This window comes from Mus caroli, unplaced genomic scaffold, assembly GCF_978045245.1.
Source record: "Mus caroli unplaced genomic scaffold, Mus_caroli_1 scaffold_18, whole genome shotgun sequence".
Classification (NCBI taxonomy): domain Eukaryota; kingdom Metazoa; phylum Chordata; class Mammalia; order Rodentia; family Muridae; genus Mus; species Mus caroli.
This window is the reverse complement of record NW_028227273.1, coordinates 14,311,814-14,333,090: the sequence shown is the minus strand read 5'-3', so window position 1 is coordinate 14,333,090 and position 21,277 is coordinate 14,311,814. Positions and strand designations below refer to the sequence as shown.

The 21,277-nt window shown below is 45.7% G+C and overlaps 1 protein-coding gene and 1 long non-coding RNA gene across 8 annotated transcripts in view; one reads left to right on the top strand and one right to left on the bottom strand.

Annotated features, from left to right (window-relative positions):
• Window positions 1-21,277, bottom strand: part of Cdkl4 (cyclin dependent kinase like 4) — a 70,442-nt gene that overhangs the window by 44,328 nt on the left and 4,837 nt on the right. For 4 of the 6 annotated variants that reach the window (XM_029470845.2, XM_029470844.2, XM_085832709.1 and 1 more), the window contains exons 2-3: window positions 6,726-6,949; window positions 2,941-3,062 (exon numbers count right to left, since the gene is read on the bottom strand). In XM_029470845.2, the coding sequence (XP_029326705.1) occupies window positions 2,941-3,062; window positions 6,726-6,893 (290 nt within the window). In that variant the 5' untranslated portion in view covers window positions 6,894-6,949. The remainder of the gene's footprint in view (window positions 1-2,940; window positions 3,063-6,725; window positions 6,950-21,277) is intronic. The other 2 variants (XM_029470846.2, XM_085832708.1) reach the window with 1 other exon arrangement.
• On the top strand, window positions 114-10,929 carry LOC115029701 (uncharacterized). 2 transcript variants are annotated; one of them, XR_015045844.1, is made up of 4 exons: window positions 114-184; window positions 3,692-3,774; window positions 9,237-9,306; window positions 10,292-10,929. It is a non-coding gene; the product is annotated as an uncharacterized LOC115029701 (long non-coding RNA). The 2 variants fall into 2 exon arrangements; XR_003835246.2 differs by lacking the exon at window positions 114-184 and adding an exon at window positions 2,959-3,086.

The window sequence follows — 21,277 nt, the reverse complement described above, 5'->3', positions numbered from 1 at the left end:
GTAAATGTGGAGAAATGGACTAGGAAGCCAATCGATTGAGCAACAATCGATTGAGCAACCCAGACAACAGAGCCGGTGAGAGTAGTGGGGGGAGGGGTGGCTTCAGCCTTCAGGGAAGAGGCACCGGCACTAGGCAACTATATCAAAAGACATAGGATTCTGGATAGGTACTCGGAGACTCCAGGTGAGGAGACCTAGGAAACAAGGCAGGTATGAAGTGTCAGAAATGTTTCAGAACCCTGATTGCTAACGTTGTTAACGAGAAACCAAGCAGAGCTAGTTCAATGGGAGTATCCGTCGTCAATAGGATACGCAAAGCTTTCTTACTGGGGCGCCATGGTTCTGTTCACTTGGCTCAGATGCCAAGGAGGCAGGGTCCACTGCTGGGAAGATGATATGCATTAGGGATGAATCACATTGATCTTACAGAGGAGATGGAACTGTAGTGACCGTAGACAGACACGCCAGGTCCAGACCGGAGAGAGAGCACGCCAATGCTGTTCTGCCGCAGGCAGCAGTTTTCAAAGCGTTATAGAGTGAAATAGCGCCCTCTGTAGAAATCGGTAGATACGTGGTGTTTAAGTATTATCCTTCGGGAGAGTGTAGAGACAAACACTAAAAGCAACAGTGAAAAGCTTGAAGCTAAAATCCAGGTGTCTCAGCTACCCAGCTCAGAAACTGCTGTTTTAGTCACCTGAAGATGACTCTGACCTTACAAATTCGTGTGTGTGTGTGTGTGTGTGTGTACACGCTCGTGTGCGCGTGTGCATGAGAGAGAGAGATGCATGTATAGGTATTTGGGTATGTGCATACATGTGTGTGTGCTTGTGTGTTTGTGTGTGCATGTGTGTGTGTGAAAGAGAGATGCATGTGTAGGTGTTTCTGTATGTGCATACATGTGTGTACATATGTGTGTGTGTATGTTGAATTCCAGAGGTTGGTTTCTTGGGATCTTCTTCTATCCACCTAATTATTACTTTTAATGATTTATTTTATTTTCAATATTTTCTATTTCAATTTTAACAAAATAACTTTAATTTTTCAGGTGCGCATGTGTGTGTGTATGTGTGTGTAAATTCAAGTGTACCCTTGGAGGCTAGAGGTGTCAAATTCCCTGGAACTGTTGTCACAGTCAGCGATGAACCACCTGTCGTGTGTACTTGGGAATTGAACTCAGATCTGGAAGAGCTGTACCTGTTCTAAATAGTGGAATCATCTCTCCAAACCTATTGTTATTGTGAGACAAGGTTTCTCATTAGACCGGGAACCCCCTGGTTTAGCTACAGTAGCTGGCCAGCTTCAGGGATCTGCTGACACTTTCCCAGCACTGAGGTTATGGGCGTGCGCAGCCAGCCGCTCCTAACTTTCCACGGGGTTAAAAGAAAGAAAATAAACTGCCAAAAGGAGGTAGGGATGGACTTGTCAAGGGACAGCCATGTCTCAGCTCAGCAGTTCTTTACTACTGGAAAATCAGGTCAGTCCCAATCTTCTCTGCTCTAAATATCTTTCAGAATATGTATAATTTTGCCCTTATGGGAATAATACCTTGCTGTATATCTTTTCTAAGTGGAGTTTTGCGCTTAAGTGTGACAACAGCTTTCTAAATGTTCATACTCACTGCCAAATGATTACACCCTGTCTAGGTGGAGAGGCCTGCATACCTGTTTTGTTTGTGGTGGCTTCAGATGGAACCCCTATGCCTTGCACACGCCAGGCAACCTCTGTACCACTGGGCTACACCCCTAACCCTTTTGAATATATTTGAGACCAGGTCTTGACTAAGTTGCTCAGGTTAATCGCCAACTTGCAATCATCCCATCTCAGCCTCTGGTATACCACAGCACTCATCTTACACTATTTGAAAAATTATTAGTGGTGATAATAGTTTATTGAAATTCTTTTTCAGTTTTAGTCATGGCTTTATTTTTTAAAGAAAGCAATTGCCAAAACTTCTGTATTTAAACCCTGTTTTTTCCTTCCTTCTTTAAGAAATTTCTTGGCTCTCACTTTTCAAGTTTAAAAAATATCCGATTTGTGCTCTAGTTAGAATTCTGCTACAAAAAACCCCAATGAGACAACATGCTTATACTCTATAGTAGGTATTTCCATCTAGGAACATGCTCATTTCAATGAAATCTTTTAATCATTTCAGTCTGATATGTAGTTGTGTTCTTTAAAAAGACTTACTTATTTATTTTACACAAGTACACTGTAACTGTCTTCAGACACCCCAGAAGAGGGCATCAGATCCCACTACAGATGGTTGTGAGCCACCATATGGTTGCTGGGACTCGAACTCAGGACCTCTGGAAGAGCAGTCAGTGCTCTTAACTGCTGAGCCATCTCTCCAGCCCCTGTAGTTGTCTCTTTTAAAGAGTTATTTATTATTTATCGTGTCTGACTGTTCACCTACATGTATGTCTGCAACATGTGCAGGAAGGCCAGCAAAGGGCATCGGATCCCCCGGAACTGGAGTTACAGATGGCTGTGAGCCACCACATGGGTGCTGGGAACCGAACCTGGGGCCTCTGCAAGAGCAGCACTTGCTGTTCTTGACCAGAGAGCTGCCGCTCCAGCCCCAGTGGGTGCTCTTACGTGTTGACTTGCTGGTGGGCCATATGATTGGATTTCCTCACACTGAATTATGGTCGCTCCTTGAGGTCAGGTCACCCTGTGTATGCTTTCCCACCAAGCTACACTGGGGTTTATACTGGCTTCCTGTTTCTTCTGCTTACACTTTAGGTTAAAAGCCATTACCCTTTGAGCACATCCTACTTGAAGCTGGGGGTTGGTAGCGGGGGTGGGGGGGGAAGCATCAGGGTAGCCAGTGATGGGGTGGGGGTTGGGGTGGGGCTAGGAGGCTGGGGCTGGGATCCTTTTGGGGCTACACATAGAATGAAAGAGAACTGGCCAAAGAACTCCAGGGTCTGGATCACCTACCCGTTTGGGTTTCTCTCCAGCTCGTTTAACAGCGTGTGATCACAGTACTCAAAAACTAGATGCATCTTCCTCTTTCTTCTGAACACCTCGATGAGGTTCACGAGGTTTGGGTGTTTCAACTGCTGCAAAAGAATTGAAGTGCACAGGTTAGTGATGGGTTTCCATTCACAGCTGTCCCAGATATGCTCTGATGCTAGGAGGACAAGCCCCTTTATCATTCTAGCTCCTGGGCAGAAGTTTTTTTTTTTCTTTCTTTCTTTCTTTTATTGTGTGTTGGCGTATGTGTGTGTGTGCATGTGTGTGTGGTGTATGGAGCCTAGAGGTTGACATCAGGTGTTAATTGCTCTCCCTTTTAACATTTTATTACTAATTAATTAATATATGTGTGTCTGAGTGCATGGGCATATGCACACTCATGGATGTGCAATGTCACCTCTGTGAGGGTCAGATGACAACTTGTGGGGACTGGTTCTGCAAGCATCTACCTGCTGAGCAATCTTGTCTCCCCTCTCCCTTTAATCTTTGAGACAAGGTCTCTCACTGGGATGTGGCTCCTACCAACTCAGTGAGATGGGTGTGGTCCAGCAAGCCCTAGGAATCCTCCTGCCTCTGCCTTCCAGACCAGGGGTTGCAGACACATTCCATTTAGCACAGTGTTTGACATAGGTGCTGGGGATCTGAACTGGGGCCCCTGAGGTTTGTACAGCAGGGGCTTTTATTGGCTGAGTGGTTTCTCCATTCTCTCATACAGAATTTTGTTATGGTGTTTAAGACCAATTGCTCGTTCTTCGAGCCATCAGCTTCAATGTGGAATGAATTGAAGATCTGTAACAAGTAAGTAGTGATAGTAGCTAAACTGTTTAAATCCCCCTGGTGAGGGCCAAGTGTAAGCAACGTGTTCATGCGTAGGCACCGTGCAGTGTACAAAAACCAGGAACACACAATGTACAACGTAAATGAAGAACCGAGTCATTATGCAAAAGACTATAAAATGATCAGTGTTTACATACTTTACACATTATCATGGCCAAAAAAAAAAAGGTTTATTTTATTTTTAATTGTATGTTGTATGTGCATGTGCACACACACGTGAGTGCCCGCAGTGTCCAGAAGAGGGCACCAGATCCCCTGGAGCTAGAGTTAGAGGAGTTGTGGGCCACCCTGTCTGGGTGCTGGGGAGCAAAGGGTGGTCTGCAAGAGCAGCGTGTGTTCTTGAGCTGAGCCCATCTCCCCAGTCCCCTTACCATCGACTTATGTCAGTGGTGGCTGGTTTCTAGTGTCCACTCTCGGCCCCTAAGTTTCTGTTGCATCTCTTAGGACTCTCCCAGGTTCATGCATTTAGATGTGCTTTTCATTGGGCTCTGTCCTCTGGTTGAGGCTGCTGCTTGCTCTGATGTACAGATGTTTTATTTGTGGCTTCTATTGACATGTGGAAATGGTTCAGAAAGCAGTCTTTTATATTCTCTTCTTTCTTTTTCGTTTTTCTGTGCAATATAATATTATATCCATATATATATTTAAAATGTTTTATATGAATAAATGTTTTGCATGCATGTATGTATGTATGTATGTATGTATGTATGTATGTGCCTGGTGCCCAGAGAGGTCACATAGTTGTGGAACAAAACCCAGGTCCTCTGTAAGAACAACAGTAAGTGCTCTTAGCTGCTGAGCCATCTCCCCAGCCCCTTGTTCAATATTGTAAACCAAAAGTAAAATGCTAATGAAGTTTGGTAACCTATCCCCTGGGTTACTATAAAATCTTAGTGTAGAAGTCAGTGTAACAGGCAGAAGCCAGAACAGCTGTAGTCAAGCTAGCTAACATGGCTACTCTGCCTCTGCCGAAAGACACCAGATAGTTTAGGGTTCACAGTATCTCACCTCTGAGAGTGGCGGGGTATTAGCTACACAGGAAGCTAGGGCAAAAACTATAAGCTGGGACAAACCAGGACATATGACCTCACCTGTTTGTAACTCCTTTCCCTTGTATATCTAGCAAACAGATCAACACACAACAACAACAACAAAATCACCTGACAGCTGCTGCTCAATAGTTGGGGAAATGAGAATCTATTCTAACTAGGAAGGAAATGTGTCCAGAGCCCCGGGTCAATCGGCATTCAGTGTATGTCCAGGACTGAAAGAGCCGAAGGTCAAAGGGCGACAGGGGTACTTTCACGAGACAGGCGCTGCAAGAGAGCTCTAGCAAAACCACGGGTTGGAAACTGGACCGTTTCCCTGCCAGGTGGACAAGGGATTCCCAGACGCTGCAGCTCCACGCCGTGCCCGAGCGTAACCTGGCCAAACTGTCCATGGGCCGGCCAGTGATTCACAGCTCCTTAGCAAATGACCTTGACTTAGCGGGTACTGTGGTTGCCTGGGGTGTAAAGGGTAGTGTGAAGGAAAGGCCAATCCAAGTTAAATAGGAGGAGAGTGTGAGAAACATAAAGAAGGTTGTGTTCCCAGCTAGCAACGGAGCAACAGCAAGAGGCAGGAAAGAAGGTTCTGAGCCTGGCGGAGGGGACGAAGCTTGGGCTACTTTGCGTCTTAGGGCTCACCCTTAGATTTGGGCTGTTTAAAGTTAGAAGGTAAACCTGCAAGCAATAACCTAAGTATTAGATTTATCTAAAGACCAGAGAGGGCGCCGGAGAAGGCTAAGTTAGCAGCTTTTTTTTGGTCTTAGATCCTGCAGTTTAGCCCAGCAATGTCGGCCGGACCAGGCTGGCTCACTAGCGCCCTCTCCTGACCAAGTGTTAAGATCGAACTTTTTTTTTTTTTTAAATCAAATTCTATTTTAAATAAAACTGCAACTGATGGGGAAAACTTATGCATATGATACTTGAAAAGTAGAAACAATCTAATTGTTCTTCACATTTACAAGCTGAAAGTCCATTAAAAATAACATGAGATACTTAGAAAGTGACTGTGTGCTCTTCAAACTGTAGGGTCTTGCTAATGAATGTGTGTTCACCCATTAGTGGTGTCTCCACCACTGGGAGCTTGTTAAAAATGAGACACTTTGGAACCCATTCCAGATCCCTCTACCTCCAAACTCTGTATTTCAGTAGATTTAGGGGTTCCACGGATGTTCACATTGGAGAAGCACACCCCAGGCCTGATAGCTCTTTAAAAAAATGTAAGGATGTTTAGGCTGGGCAAACATTTCCATTGGGAACACATGAAACTTCTACATGGAGTTCCATCAAAGACAATGGCAACAAAAGGAAACAATGTAAGAACCATGAAGGGGGCTGGGTGATTCTTAGGCAGAGGCGGGACCTGTTGATACCTCCACGGGTACTGGGGCCCCTCTCTGCCGGGAAGGGAAGTGCTCCTGTAGTTCTGCTGGTTGGTTGGGAAAGTGTGTGGGGGCAATGTCCAGAAGACAAGGCAGGCATCTGGTAAATAGCGGGGTCAGGACACTTGGGTGGATGTTTCCAAATCAGGATGTGGTGTACTGAAGGCCAGTACTTCCATGTTTTAACTCCCTACTCACACATACAGTTAAAGTCAGAAGCCAAAGTCCAACAATGCTTCTCAAAGTGGCTGAACCCCAGGAGTTAAGTCGGACTTGTTGCCTGGCAGTGGTGGAGCCGCCTTTAATCCCAGCACTTGGGACGCAGAGGCAGGCGGATTTCTGAGTTCGAGGCCAGCCTGCTCTACAGAGTGAGTTCTAGGGCAGCCAGGGCTACACAGAGAAACCCTGTCTCTTCTCAGTCGTTTTAGCATGACTGCCTCACGCAGCATCTTCAGAGTGCAGATGCCGCCTGCAGAGCGGGACCTACCTTCAGCATACGGGTTTCCCGCAGGGCTATTTTCTTAACGACAGGATCATCTTCAGATTCCACGAATTTTTTGATCGCTACTACTTGACCAGAAGATTTGTTTCTGCACTTGAATACAACGCCATACGACCCTTCTCCGATCTTAGCTAGCTTTTCATACTTTTCCATTTTAGTTACAGCGACTTAATTTAGTGTACGGGTCGACTTGAAGTTCAGCGTTGCACCTGGAAAATAAGAACGGCTTTTCTTAATCAAGCGGATACAGGATGGTTTGCCTGGGTGGCCCAAGGTTTATTTCCACACTTTAATGTTTGCTTTTTGTGCGCAGTAGAAGTGAACCTCAATGGTATTTTGTTAGCACAGCTCTCTAGTCTTCTGGGGTCATTTCTGACGGTGGCTCTGTGCTGACCACATTTAGTTAACACAACCTCGGGGAAGAAGCCTTGTCCGATTTATTGCTTTTATTACCTGGAGTAAATGATTAAAATACAGGGTTGTAAAATGCAGCTAAAGGGGCTGGGCTTTCATACCCTTGGATAAGGAAGGCGTTTGCCTTCTTAGCTAGCTCACCGGAACCCCACCGGGAAGGGGAAGAATTGCGCAACAAGGCAGACTACAAAGCTCAGCGCCCCCACCTGGTGGAGAGGAGAGGGAAAACCATGGTCGCTGAACAAGGCAGCTTTAATCAGGACACTATTTCCTTCAAATGTTTGGATTACATTTATTCTGATTGTTGTTGTTGTTGTGTATATGAGATATATGAGATGTGTATGGATATGATATAAAGGTGAGGTGTATATGTCTGTGTAGAAGGCGGTAAATTTGGAACGGATGTGAGATCGTGTGTGTGTGTGTGTGTGTGTGTGTGTGTGTGTGTGTGAGAGAGAGAGAGAGAGAGAGAGAGAGACAGCTAGAGTGTGGTAGTCAGAGGACAGCTGGTGTGTACCGGTCCTTTCTTACCATGTGGTCCTGGGGATGTGACCAAGGTTGTAAGACTTGCCTGGCAAGTGCCTTTATAATCTGTTCCATCCTGCTGGTCAAGGCACAGTTATCCTTTCTTTCTTGTTCTTCTCTCGCTCTCTCTCTTTCTTTTTTCTTTCTTTCTCTCTTTCTCTCTCTCTCTTTCTTTCATTTTGTTTATTTGTTTTTTTGAGACAGTTTCTCTGTGTAGCCCTAGTTGTCCTGAAACTTGCTCTGTAGACCAGACTGGCCTTGAACTCAGACCTCCACCTGCCTCTGCCTCCTGTGTGCTGCCACCACCTGGCAAGGCACTCTTGTTCTTAGCTTTTATTTGGATTAGGGTGACCAATTCTTAGACCACCCCTAAATAAAATAATTACAATGATACAACAAAAAGGTCAAATTTTCTAATTTCCCTGCAGTCGTTCCATATCCACAGGACTTCTAGGAAAATACTAGATCTCATTTTTATTATTATTATTATTTTCATTTTTATTATTTTTTGCACTGTTTTACATTTATAATTGTGACTAGATTAAACATTCAATGAGAAATAATACCAAAATGATTAATCAAATCAGGGTAGGAATTAACATTATAGAAATTTGTAATGAGCCTCAGAAAGTCCACCTCTTTATCCAGAGGAATCTTGTATGTATAATCTAATAACTGTAGGAGCTCACCCTGAAACAGCATTGCTTATTTACATATAGTATGCTAGGGCTGCTTGATCCAGTTGTACAGGTAAGAAAATGGAAACGCAGTGAAGCAAGTGCAGAGTGACAATCGGTCTTCTGGGGTCCACACTGCACATCTGAAACCACCACACTGCCCTGCCTCCGAGTTAATTCATGGCTCTCTTAGTCAGGGCTTCTAGTCCTGCACAAACATCAGGACCAAGAAGCAAACTGGGGAGGAAAGGGTTTATTCAGCTTACATTTCCATACTGCTGTTTATCACCAAGGAAGTCAGGACTGGAACTCAGGCAGGTCAGAAAGCAGGAGCTGATGCAGAGGCCATGGAGGGATGTTCTTTACTGGCTTGCTTCCCCTGGCTTGCTCAGCCTGCTCTCTTATAGAACCAAGACTACCAGCCCAGGGATGGCCCCACCCACAAGGGGATCTCCCCGCTTCATCACTAATTGAGAAAATGCCTTACAGCTGGGTCTCATGGAGGCATTTCCCCAACTGAAGCTCCTTTCTCTGTGATAACTCCAGCTGTGTCAAGTTGACACAAAACTAGCCAGTACAATGGCATAGCACAATTTAAAGAACTGCTCTGTTTAGGTCTTGGTAGAGGAGCTAACAGTTGCCATTCCTTGTCTAACTCAGACATGCTTGATAGATACTAAGCTCTCAATCTTGTCAGAAATCTGCTAAATGAAACATTACATGTCTAAGCTCAATATGATAGAAGAGCCCCTTCCCCCAAAATCCTGACAGTTTACCCGCCGAGGTCTCCAAGAAGATACAGGCACAGCGACAAGATCCTACCTGGATTGTGGTATGATAACCACTGAGTAACACGGCTCCATTGCCTTTCTGCTGCCAGGGCTTGGCCTACACCATGGACAAACAGTGGACACCCAGAGAGCTAAATGTCTCCTACCGGCTAAGACAAGGTGAGTCATTTCTCCCACGATCCTACTCCACGGGGTGGGGTGGGGTGGGGAGGGGAAGCGTCTCATCTTCTGGGCCTGAGGGTCAGATTGACTCAAGTTGCTATGGAGACCACAGGGACCTGGGAACTACTTAGATAGTGGACTATTAACCAACCTCTGTCATTTTAATTAAGGACATCTAGATTGTAACACATTCTTCCCAGACTCCTAACTACATTGACAGCTAAGCTAACTGCAGCTTGACAGTTAGAAACAGACCTCTAGCTCCTTGCCCCAGGGTGATCCACCACCCTAGTAGCTTGTTAGACAGGTTTGCCTAACTCACGGACTTGATGATAAAGGACACACAAGTTCAGATGCGAGCTTTCAGAGAGGTAGCCTTCTGTTACTTCCTTACCTAAACTCAGCTTCCAGCGACTGTTTCGAATTCCTTTCCCTTGTTATGCCACTGTCCTAACATTAATAAGAGTTCTTATAAATTAGCCTAACTCTAATAAAACATTCCAGTATATGATCCAACTTTTATAATCACAGGTTCAAATTTTAAGTTTCCTTTCATTGTCCTTTAACTATAAACTTAAAATGTTTCTTGTGCTACATCTAAACTATCAGCTATCATAGTTACAAATATAGATTTCCTTTGGCTATCTTCTAATTATAGATTTAAGGTATTTCTTAAATCTATATGATCATCTATTATATTCACAAGGTCAAGGTTTTGAGTTTCCTTTAATTGTCTTTAATTCCTTTAATTGTCTTTAATTCTTGTCTTTAATTCTTTAATTCCTTTAATTGTCTTTAATTCCTTTAATTGTCTTTAATTCTTTAATTGTCTTTAATTGTCTTTAATTCCTTTAATGTAAACTTAAAATTGTTTCTCATTATGATTTCTGTTCCATGAAGGGTTTTTGTCTTCCTGGGCTCATCTTAAAGACTGTTCATGCTGTTAACATACTTATCTCTCCTGTAAACTTACAATCTCCAGGAAACCCACTCAGATCGACCTCTTGTGGATCAAACAGACTCTATCCAGGTAAGTACACCTGCCAATCACTAAGTTCCTGTAGGAGGCTGTAGCCTCCCCTTTAGGCTGCCCAAGCCGCACCTTAAAGATGGCGCCCACTGGATGCAGAGCTGGTGGTGTAAATGAGTCCATATTCGGTGGAGACATGCCCCTGCCGCCCTGATTGGCTGAAGCCGCGTGCCTGGTGAGGTGACGTGGCCTGCCGTGAGTGGAGGGGGGCTGAGAGTATATAAGAGTGAGAGGCCCGGGGTTCGAGGGAGATGAAGACTGAAAATGGCTGAATAAACTGCTGATAGAAGAACTGGTGGTTGTGTCGTTCTTGCTGGTCGAGGGTGGATGCGACAAGTGGTGGCCCGTACAGGGAACCAACTCCCCCACCAAAGAGTTCAGAACTTTCAGCAGTCAGTGTTTGCCGGCAGGGTAAGTTCACGGTAAGTGAAACTTACGACCCCAGGAATTTTGGGAAGGACCTCAGATAAAACAGAGGCGAATATAAAGTTGCCAGGAAGCAGGCACAAAGTAAAAGTGAAACCATGGGAGCATCCTCATCACATCCGATTTCTTCAGCTCTTCAGGAGCTCCTTAAGTCCAAAGGTTTAAAAATTCAAAGAAAAACCACAGAAAAGTTTCTTGATGCCGTCGCGCCTTGGTTCGCCGTCTCAGGCGACCTCACAGTCGCTAGCTGGGAGAAGCTAGGCAGGGACTTAGATGTTGCCTGGGAGCAGGGGATATTGAAGGGAGGCATGAGGGCAGTGTGGAAGATGGTAAGGAGCTGTTTGGATGATGAACGCTGTTGCAAGGCGCTAGAAGCTAGCCAGCAAGTTCTGGAGCAGTTGAAAGAGGAGAGGTCATTAAAATCTGAGAAGGCTGAGACATTGTCGAGCAGCTCAGAAAGTGAAACAGAAGAGGAACTGGAGTGGTTAGCAAAGAGTGCGGAGAAAACCAAATTGTACCCTGACTTGACTAAGCTAAAACGGGAGAAGTCGAAGGAAAAGGGAAGAATAAGAAAGGAGACACAGTGCCATCTGGTGGACAAAAAGGACAAAACAAAAGAGCCGAGGTGGAGGAGGAAGACGAATTAGCTTCCGAGCACCCTCCCTATGCCTCCTCGGCAGCAGCCTATGGGTGGACCTTCTGTCCCGAGGTTTGGAGAGAGGTTAGATCTTCCTTGCTGGGATGTCCTATTTTCCCCGACCAAGCAGGGCAGAGATATCATGAGCCTCTAGATTTCGAAGTAATGCCCTTGATAAGGCAGTTGGTTTATGAATAATGTACCCGAGAATGTATGGCTGCCATTACGCCTTTAAAAAGCAAGGGTATCGAAGCATGGATGAAGGTTTGCCAAGAGCTTGGTGGGCCATTGACCAACGCTGGTCTTGCCGCAGCTGTCATGCAGTTGCAAAAGAGGAAGAAGGATGTGCCTCCTGGAGTTGGCTTTAGGTGTGGCAAACATGGACACTTGAAGAGGAATTGCCCTGAAAAAGGAAGGGGCTCTGGGGGAAGCAGAACTCGCCCCCCTGGGTTGTGTCCAAAGTGCAGGAAAGGGAATCACTGGGCTAGTCAATGCAGATCAGTCAAAGACATCCATGGCCAGCCTCTTACTCCTGGATATGGAGGTGCGCGGCCAAAAAACGGACAGCGGGGCCCTCACTCCCAGGGCCCGCAAATATATGGGGCAGTGGACAACTCCCAGGGGGAGGAGGAGACCTGGCCAACACTGAGACATCCCTGCAACCGTGGAAAGCCACTGAAGGTTCAGCAGGATTGGACCTCCGCTCTACCACCAGACTCGTATTGACTCCCCAGATAGGCACACAGGTGATTGAGACAGATTTTATTTTATTTTTTTTTTTTTCGAGACAGGGTTTCTCTGTGTAGCCCTGGCTGTCCTGGCACTCACTTTGTAGACCAGGCTGGCCTCGAACTCAGAAATCCGCCTGCCTCTGCCTCCCGAGTGCTGGGACTAAAGGCGTGCGCCACCACGCCCGGCCCGAGACAGATTTTAAAGGTCCTCTACAAGAGGACACTGTAGGATTGTTATTTGGCCGCTCCTCGTCCGCCTTACGCGGGCTCATTGTCCATCCAGGAGTTATTGACCCTGATTATCAAGGGGTAGTTAAGGTTATGGTCTCATCACCACAGGTATTGTGTCCATCTCCCCTGGGGATCGAGTAGCTCAAATTGTCCTTTTACCTAGTCTTCATGGGCGCTTCCCCTCTGCTGGTAAACAAAGAGGAAAAGGAGGGTTTGGTGCCTCGGGCGTAGACCTGACATGTCTCTCTCTCCAGATGGACCAGCGTCCAGTTCTGGAGTTGAAGGTGGATGGCAAGGCCATCCTAGGGCTCCTAGATACTGGAGCTGATCGCAGCATCACAGCACATAAGGATTGGCCCCAGGGATGGCCAGTGCAAAGTTCTAATCAGATGCTGCGAGGCCTAGGGTATGCAAAAGCTCCGGATATGAGTGCACGGAGCCTGAAATGGAAAGGTGCTGAGGGCCCTTCAGGGGAAATTCAGCCTTAGGTGCTGGAGCTCCCCATTTCTTTATGGGGAAGAAATCTATTAAAAGATTTAGGCTTGAGACTTACCAATGAATCTTCACCTACTTCTCGACATCTGATGCAGGATATGGGGTGGCACCCTTCCTATGGGTTAGGGAAATATTTGCAAGGAAGAAAGTCCCCCATGATACAAAGGAAGAAAATGAATACTGAAGACCTGGGTTTTTCCTAGAGGCCACTGAGGAGGGCATTCCCATAACCTGGAATAAGACGGACCCAGTGTGGGTACCTCAGTGGCCCTTGTCTAAGGAAAAATTACAGGCAGCTAAAAGTCTGGTTGAGGAGCAACTTCAATTAGGCCATATTCGTCCCTCTGTTTCACCATGGAACACACCTATTTTTGTAATAAAAAAGAAGTCAGGCAAATGGAGATTGTTGCATGATCTTCAAGCCATCAATGCACAGATGCAGGTTATGGGATCCATACAAAGAGGTTTGCCATTGTTGTCTGCTTTGCCCCAGAATTGGCCCCTGATAGTGATAGATATTAACGATTGTTTCTTTTCTATTCCACTTCGTGCCCAGGATAGTGAGCGTTTTGCCTTTACTCTTCCATCATGTAACCACGAGGAGCCTGATGGAAGATATGAGTGGATTGTGTTGCCCCAAGGCATGGCTAATAGTCCCACCATGTGCCAGTTATATGTTAGTCAAGCCATAGAGCCAATTAGAAAAGCCTTTCCCAAATGGATGTCCTGTTGGCAGCAAAGACAGAAGAATATCTTCATTCAGCCTATACTGCCTTGGTAAAAGAGTTACAAAGGTGGAAGCTGTATATAGCACCTGAAAAGGTTCAACAAGATCAAGTGGTTTCCTATTTGGGTGCCAAGATTTCTCTTACTGGGGTGCAGCCACAAAAGGTTCAGTTAAGATTAGATTTTTTTACATACCCTTAATGATTTTCAGAAGTTATTGGGAGATATCAATTGGATTAGACCATATTTAAGGATACCCAATGTTGTATTAAAGCCCTTGTTTAAGATATTGGAAGGAGATCCAGATTTAAATTCAGTGCGGAGTCTGACCCCTGAGGCTAGACAAGCCTTGTCCATTGTAGAAAAGGAGCTGAGTAAAGCACAATTAATGAGATGTAAGGAGGGAGTGCCCATCAATCTTTTGATACTGCAAACAGAAATGCAGCCCACTGGCTTAGTTTGGCAGGAAGGACCTTTGCTCTGGATTCATCCAAGAATATCCATGGGTAAGACCGTGGAACATTATCCAACTGCAGTAGCAAATTTGGTGTTGTTGGGAATTCAACAATGTTTGCAACATTTTAGATGTCAGCCGGGCATGTTGATTATTCCCTATGATAGTCATCAGCAGGTTTTGGCAGCCACAGTGGATGAGTGGGCCATTCTGTTTTGCAGCTTTAATGGCATAATAGATAATCATTACACTAAACATCCATTGGTTACCTTTTATAAAGCTCATGCTGTTGTGTTTTCTAAGATAGTGCAGAAAAGGCCCATTTCAGGAGTGGTGAATGTGTTTACAGATGGGTCCAAAACTGGATGTGGAGCCTGTCTTATTGAATCTCAACAACCGGTTCTTAGGCAATATCAACCTGGAACACCCCAATTGGTAGAGTTACAAATCGTGTTAAAAGTAGATGTTACAAAAACAAAAAGGGGGACTAGGCCATAGCCACACCCCTAAGATGAGACTTTCTTTAGTTCTTTATACTTTAAATTTTAAAAATTTGAATAAAGATGGCCGCGCAGCAGAGGATAGACATGTTCAAAGAGTGCCTGGCCTACAAGGATATGCCAGGTGGAAAGATGTGCTTACAGGCACATGGAAAGGACCGGATCCCGTGCTGGCATGGGCGAGAGGGTCTGTTTGTGTGTTTCCACAGGACCAGACGGAACCCCTTTGGGTGCCGGAGAGGTTGGTGAGACGCTGCAAGAATGCGGCTCCTGGTCCAGTTGCCCCTGTGGATGTGGTGGATGATCCCATGAGCACAAACGATGGAGCTGAGATGGGGGATCCTTTCAGTGTTCCCGAAGCCGATGCCAGTTTGACATGATGCTCAAGTTTTTCCACGCTTTTTTGCTACCAATAGATCCCCGAATACCCCTTATTTGCCATTAGATAAAGAGATAGCCCCTAAAGAAGGCAATGTTAGTATTAAGTTAAAGGGTATTTTGTGTTTTTTTATAGTTAATCAGATTAATGAAAATAGTGATTGTGTTCAGCTTTATAATCAGTCTGCAGCTTGGTTTGATAAGCCTGGTTTAGATCATGGCTTTCTGGCTATAATTGGACATATCAAAATCCTGCCCAGTGGGGAGCCACCAATCCCTTTGATCATTGGATGACCTCGATGGCCATGATCACTGGAGGAGCAGTAGGCAATGGCACCTTGCAATGGAACGTTATTTGTGGTCTTTAACGGCTCTCGGGTGGATTCGGCCTATTTGGATTGCAGTCCTGCCCAACTCGAGTGGATCTATCCCTTGCCTCAGGGCTGCACCTCTGCAATGAATCATCTGAAGGAATGGGCGGGAATGGGAGCCCTGGGATGTATGCTTGTAATAGTGTGTGTTGTGTGCTTGGTGCATGTGTCGGGTGCAGCGCGTGCAGGCCCACACTTCCGCCATGGTGGCGCAGGCCTTTGCCGCAGTGGAGGCGGGACAATCTCCTCAGATTTGGCTTGCTGCCCTAAAGAAATAATGCTGCGTTATGCCATGGGTTGCGAGGCTATGCACTGCACAGAGGATAGCTTGTGAGCTGTTGGTATCCTGTGGAAGGCACGTCTGATTGCATGAAGGTTCAGTGTCCTAGTTCCCTTCCCCCAGGAAAAACGACACGGGAGCTGGCCAAGACCTCTCTGGGTGATGAGCCCGAGGGATGGTTTTGTGTAGGGCCCCCTATGCTTGCACACTGGGGATCAGACCTCTACCTTCACCCATGAGGCTTGCTTGCAGCAATAAAATAAAATAGGGGGAGATGTAGGAGGCTGTAGCCTCCCCTTTAGGCTGCCCGAGACGCACCTTAAAGATGGCGCCTGCCAGATGCAGAGCTGGTGATATAAACAAGTCCATATTCGGTGGAGACGTGCCCCTGCCGCCCTGATTGGCTGAAGCCGCATGCCTGGTGAGGTGACGTGGCCTGCCGTGAGTGGATGGGGGCTGAGAGTATATAAGAGTGAGAGGCTTGGGGTTCGAGGGAGATGAAGACTGAAAATGGCTGAATAAACTGCTGATAGAAGAATTGGTGGTCGTGTCGTTCTTGCTGGTCGAGGGTGGATGCGACAAGTTCCCACTTGCTACCTATTTCAGAGGGTCAGATTCCTGTCCTGTGCCCTGGGACTGGGACTCCCCTCACCCCAACCACCAAGGCCCTAAGGGCTCTAAGATAAAAACCTTTTTCCCCAAATGTGTGTGTGTGTGTGTGTGTGAGCATTTTGTCAAGTGCAGGTGTTTACTCAAAATCTACATCCAGGACAACTCCAGAGAAGCAGCCCACAGATGCTGCAGTCTTCCTACCCACAGATGGCCCCACAGACCCTGGACAGCAAAGAAACAGCCAACTCTCCTAAGACTGGACCAACACCCCCATGCCCATTTTCTTAGGTTTCCCAGAGACATATCACCCCAAGTCAGCAGGAAGTATAAAAATCATGATGACCCTATTGTTGCTGCACCATCTCCTCTTTCTAGTGCCCTCCTCCCCTTTAAATTAAACCAAAATGGAGGGATGTTAGCATTCCTTTTAGGTTCCGCCCCACAGTTACTTGGCAACATCCAAAGTATGCCTGGTTTACTATAAAAGAGGCAGCTTGCCCCTCCTGTCTCCTTTACCCTCTTACTCTCTTCCCTCTCTGTCTCTTTTCTACCCATTCCCCTCCCCACCTCTCTCCATGTGTTTCTGGCTAGCCTATCTTCCTCTCTCCTTCTCCTCTTCTCTCCTCCCTCCCCCTCTCCCCACCTCTCTCTGTCTCTACTCCCTTCCCAACTCCCCTTCCCATGCCCTAAATAAACTATTCCATACTATATCTGTCTATAGCTGGTCCCTCAGGGGGAAGGGATGCCTCAGTATGGGCCCACAGAGGCACCCACTTCCATGTCACCATACTTGACACCTCTACTAAACATATCATTGCCTCTTTCTCTCTCTCTCTCTCTCTCTCTCTCTCTCTCTCTCTTTGGTTTTTTGAGACAGTTTCTCTGTGTAGCACTGGCTATCCTGAAGATCACTCTGCAGACCAGGCTGGCCTCGAACTCAGAAATCCGCCTGCCTCTGCCTCCCAAGTCCTGGGATTAAAGGCATGAGCCACCACGCCCGGCTTCTTCTCTTTTTTATAAAGCACTAACCACATAAAGTTTCTCATGTTACAAATAAATATGCACTTAAGACAGTAAATGATATTCAATCTTTCTCATTCATAGATTATCTCAATGGAGAGAGAAGTAATCTGCCCTTATTTGATACATAAAAGGACACACTAGGGATGCATGTGTGACTCAGCTGGCCGAATGCTTGCCTAGCATGGTTGAAGGTCTGGGTTTGAATGCATGGTAGTGCATACTTCTAACGTCAGCCCTGGAGAGAGGTACAGGCTAAATGATCACAAAGTTCAAGGTCACCCTTAGCTACATAGTGAGCTTCAGACCACTCACTATACAGTAGCTATACACTATACAGTAGCTATACACTATACAGTAGCTATACACTATACAGTAGCTATACACTATACTATCAGACCAATATACACAATAGGCTATACAGTGAGACAAAAAAAAATTATATTATGGAAAATCATGTTTAGCTGGATAAATGATTAGTAATATAGTGTTGTTTCCAATTTTTAAATTTTTTAAATAGTGAAGTTGAACCACTATTAAAGGGGGAAAATAATAAACCTCGCAAAAAATAACAGGGAAAATCCATGACAGATATTAAGTCCTGAAAACTTTACTTTATACATTGTATTTTTTTTCAGATTTATTTATTTATTTAATATATGTGAGTGTTCTATCTGCATGTGCACCTGAAGGCCAGAAGAGGGCATCATAGCCCATTACAAATGGTGGTGAGTCATGGATCACAGGGCCCCCAATGGAGGAGCTAGAGAAAGTATCCAAGGAGCTAAAGAGATCTGCAACCCTGTAGGTGGAACAACATTATGAACTAACCAGTACCCCGGAGCTCTTGTCTCTAGCTGCGTATGTATCAAAAGATGGCCTAGTCGGCCATCACTGGAAAGAGAGGCCCATGGGACACGCAAACTTTATATGCCCCAGTACAGGGGACCGCCAGGGCCAAAAAGTGGGAGTGGGTGGGTAGGGGAGTGGGGGTGAGGGTATGGGGGACTTTTGAGATAGCATTGGAAATGTAATTGAGGAAAATACGTAATAAAAAAATATTTAAAAAAATGGTTGTGAGTCACCACGTGACTACTGGGAATTGAACTCAGGACCTCTGGAAGAGCAGCCAGAGCTCTTAACCACTGAGCCACCTCTTCAGCCCTCCATTGTATTCTTTACAGAGCTATCATTGACTTAAAGGTAGCGTGTATACATTTGCCAAATTAGCTTTGAAGGTTATTAGTATAGAACTTATAGATTCACTAGTTCACCTAGTTTATGAGCACTACAGCTATTGGGGGGGGGGGGCCTGTGAACATAACCCAAAGTTTAAAATAAAACTGTCTTGTTTGTTTTTGTTTTTGGAGAGCCTTCTGTACCCAGATTCAGTGTGGTGGTTTGAATGGGTTTGGCCCCCATAGATTCATGTGTTTGAATGCTTGGCCCATAGGCAGGGGCATTATTAGGAGGTGAGGCCTGGTTGGAGTAGGTGAGGCCTGGTTGGTGGAAGTGTGTCACTGTGGGGGAAGGCTTTGAGATCTTATATATGCTCAAACTCCACCAGTGTGGAATCCTTCTGCTGCCTGTGGATCAAGATGTAGGACTCTCCTCTCAGCTCCTCCAGCGCCATGTCTGCCTGCACCCTGTCATGCTTCCCGCCATGATGAGAACGGGCTAACCTCTGAACCTATAAGCCAGCCCAATTAAATGTTTCCCTTTATAAGAGTTGCCTTGGTGGGCTGGTGAGATGGCTCAGTGGGTAAGAGCACCCGACTGTTCTTCCGAAGGTCCAGAGTTCTAATCCCAGCAACCACATGGTGGCTCACAACCATCCGTAACGAGATCTGGCGCCCTCTTCTGGAGTGTCTGAAGACAGCTACAGTGTATTTACATATAATAAGTAAATAAATAAATAAATAAATCTTTAAAAAAAAAAGAGTTGCCTTGGTCATGATGTCTCTTCACAGCAATAAAACTCTACCTAAGACACTTGGGCTGGCCTTGAGTTCACTATGTAGCTGAGGATGACGAACTTCTAATTCTGCCCCTTTGAATGCTGTGATTATTGGTGTGCACCGTGGCACCTGGTTTTTAAAATATTGCTTGGCTTTCGTCGTCTATGTGTTTTTTCTTATTTACTTCTAGGTAAGTTATCCCATAGATTAATTATCTACAGCGCCTACTTTTGTCCAGCAGGTTTGTTCGCTGCTTACTGATATTTCCACCTGATCAGGCAACCAAATTGCCGACTTCAATAAAATAAAGCTCCAGGCAGACATGGTAGTGCAGTCGGAGGCAGAGGCACATAGATCTCTATGAGTTTCAGGTCAGTCTGATCTGCATAGCACATCCAGGCCGGTCAGGACTACACAGTGAAGCCTGTCTCAAAAAAACAGTGCTTTATAGAATTTCTCAGTATGATTTTCCCTTATATAAGGAATCTGATTGTATCTCAGCAGGAATTAGATAGAAGAGGCAAGGGTTTCACAAAGGACTTTATGGATCGAATTCCTGTTTAGTTAACTCTATCATATTCTAGAAACAGTAATTTCCACTCTTTTAGCTGGGGTCCAGGCTGACTCTCCAATGCGCCATGAGCATCTCTACATGAGGGGTCAGGGCTGCCTTGACACAGGGATGTACTACAGTGATGCAGGCTCTGCTCTCTGGCCCTCTTCCTCTCCAAGGCTCACAAGCATTCTCTACATCACATCGAAATAACTTAGAGATGACACAATGTGATCTCTTTATAAAGAGTGCACAAAGCTGTATGAATCAACCAGTACACACAGACCACATACATCCAGTGCTTCAACAACAGACATCAGGAAGCAAAGCTGTACTGGCTAGTTTTGTGTCAACTTGACACAGCTGGAGTTATCACAGAGAAAGGAGCTTTAATTGAGGAAATGCCTCCATGAGACCCAACTGTAAGGCATTTCCTCAATTAGTGATCAAGGGGGAAAGGCCCCTTGTGGGTGGGACCATCTCTGGGCTGGTGGTCTTGGGTTCTATAAGAGAGCAGGCTGAGCAAGCCAGGGGAAGCAAGCCAGTAAAGAACATCCCTCCGTGGCCTCTGCTCAGCTCCTGCTCCCTGCTCTGCTTGAGTTCTAGTCCTGACTTCCCTGGTGATGAACAGCAATATGGAAGTGTAAGCCGAATAAACCCTTTCCTCCCCAACATGCTTCTTGGTCATGGTGTTTGTGCAGGAATAGAAACCCTGACTAAGACAAAAGCCCATCTCTGAAAGAGGCCCTTTTAAAGAGTTTGCTCAGAGTAAATGGCAGAATGGGGGGAGGTCTGGGAGACAGAAGGGGACAAAAGGGCCCAGGACAGACTCAAAACCAAGTGCATGTGTACTGCTGCCAGTCTGTAGTTGTCACGCTTTGGGGCCAGAAGAGAAGGCAGAGGCGGCAGGTGCCCATGGGAACCTCAAAAGTGAAGAGAAAAGGATCAAGTGGACACAGTTGGGATTTTACAAGACACAGGAAAATCCTGAAATTGAAGTTCATATAAACCTCCCTCTCATGACTAACATTATCTAAAACTGAGGTGATCTGTCTGCCCTCTCAGAGTCTCGTCTTTGGTCTTTCTTGCACATTTAATTAGTTAGTGTGCCTGTGTGTGTGCACTCGCAGCTTGCCTGTGAAGGTCAGAAAACAACTCTGTAAAGCCGGTTCTCTCTTTTTGTCAAGGGTTCCTGGGATTGAACTCAGGTCGCTGGGCTTGTGCCAACAAGTGCCTTTCTTTATCTGCTTACTGTCCCAGACTTTCAAATGAAGAGAGGTTCAGAAACCCATGGAACAAAATTAGCAGTGTCAGCATGCACATAAAAAGATTCTTTTTTTTTTTTTTTTTTTTTTTTTTTTTTTGGTTTTTCGAGACAGGGTTTCTCTGTGTCGCCCTGGGTGTCCTGGCACTCACTTTGTAGACCAGGCTGGCCTCGAACTCAGAAATCCGCCTGCCTCTGCCTCCCGAGTGCTGGGACTAAAGGCGTGCGCCACCACGCCTGGCCAAAAAGCTTCTTAAAAAAAGAGGAGACAGAGGGGTGGAAAAAAGGATTTTTTTTTTTGA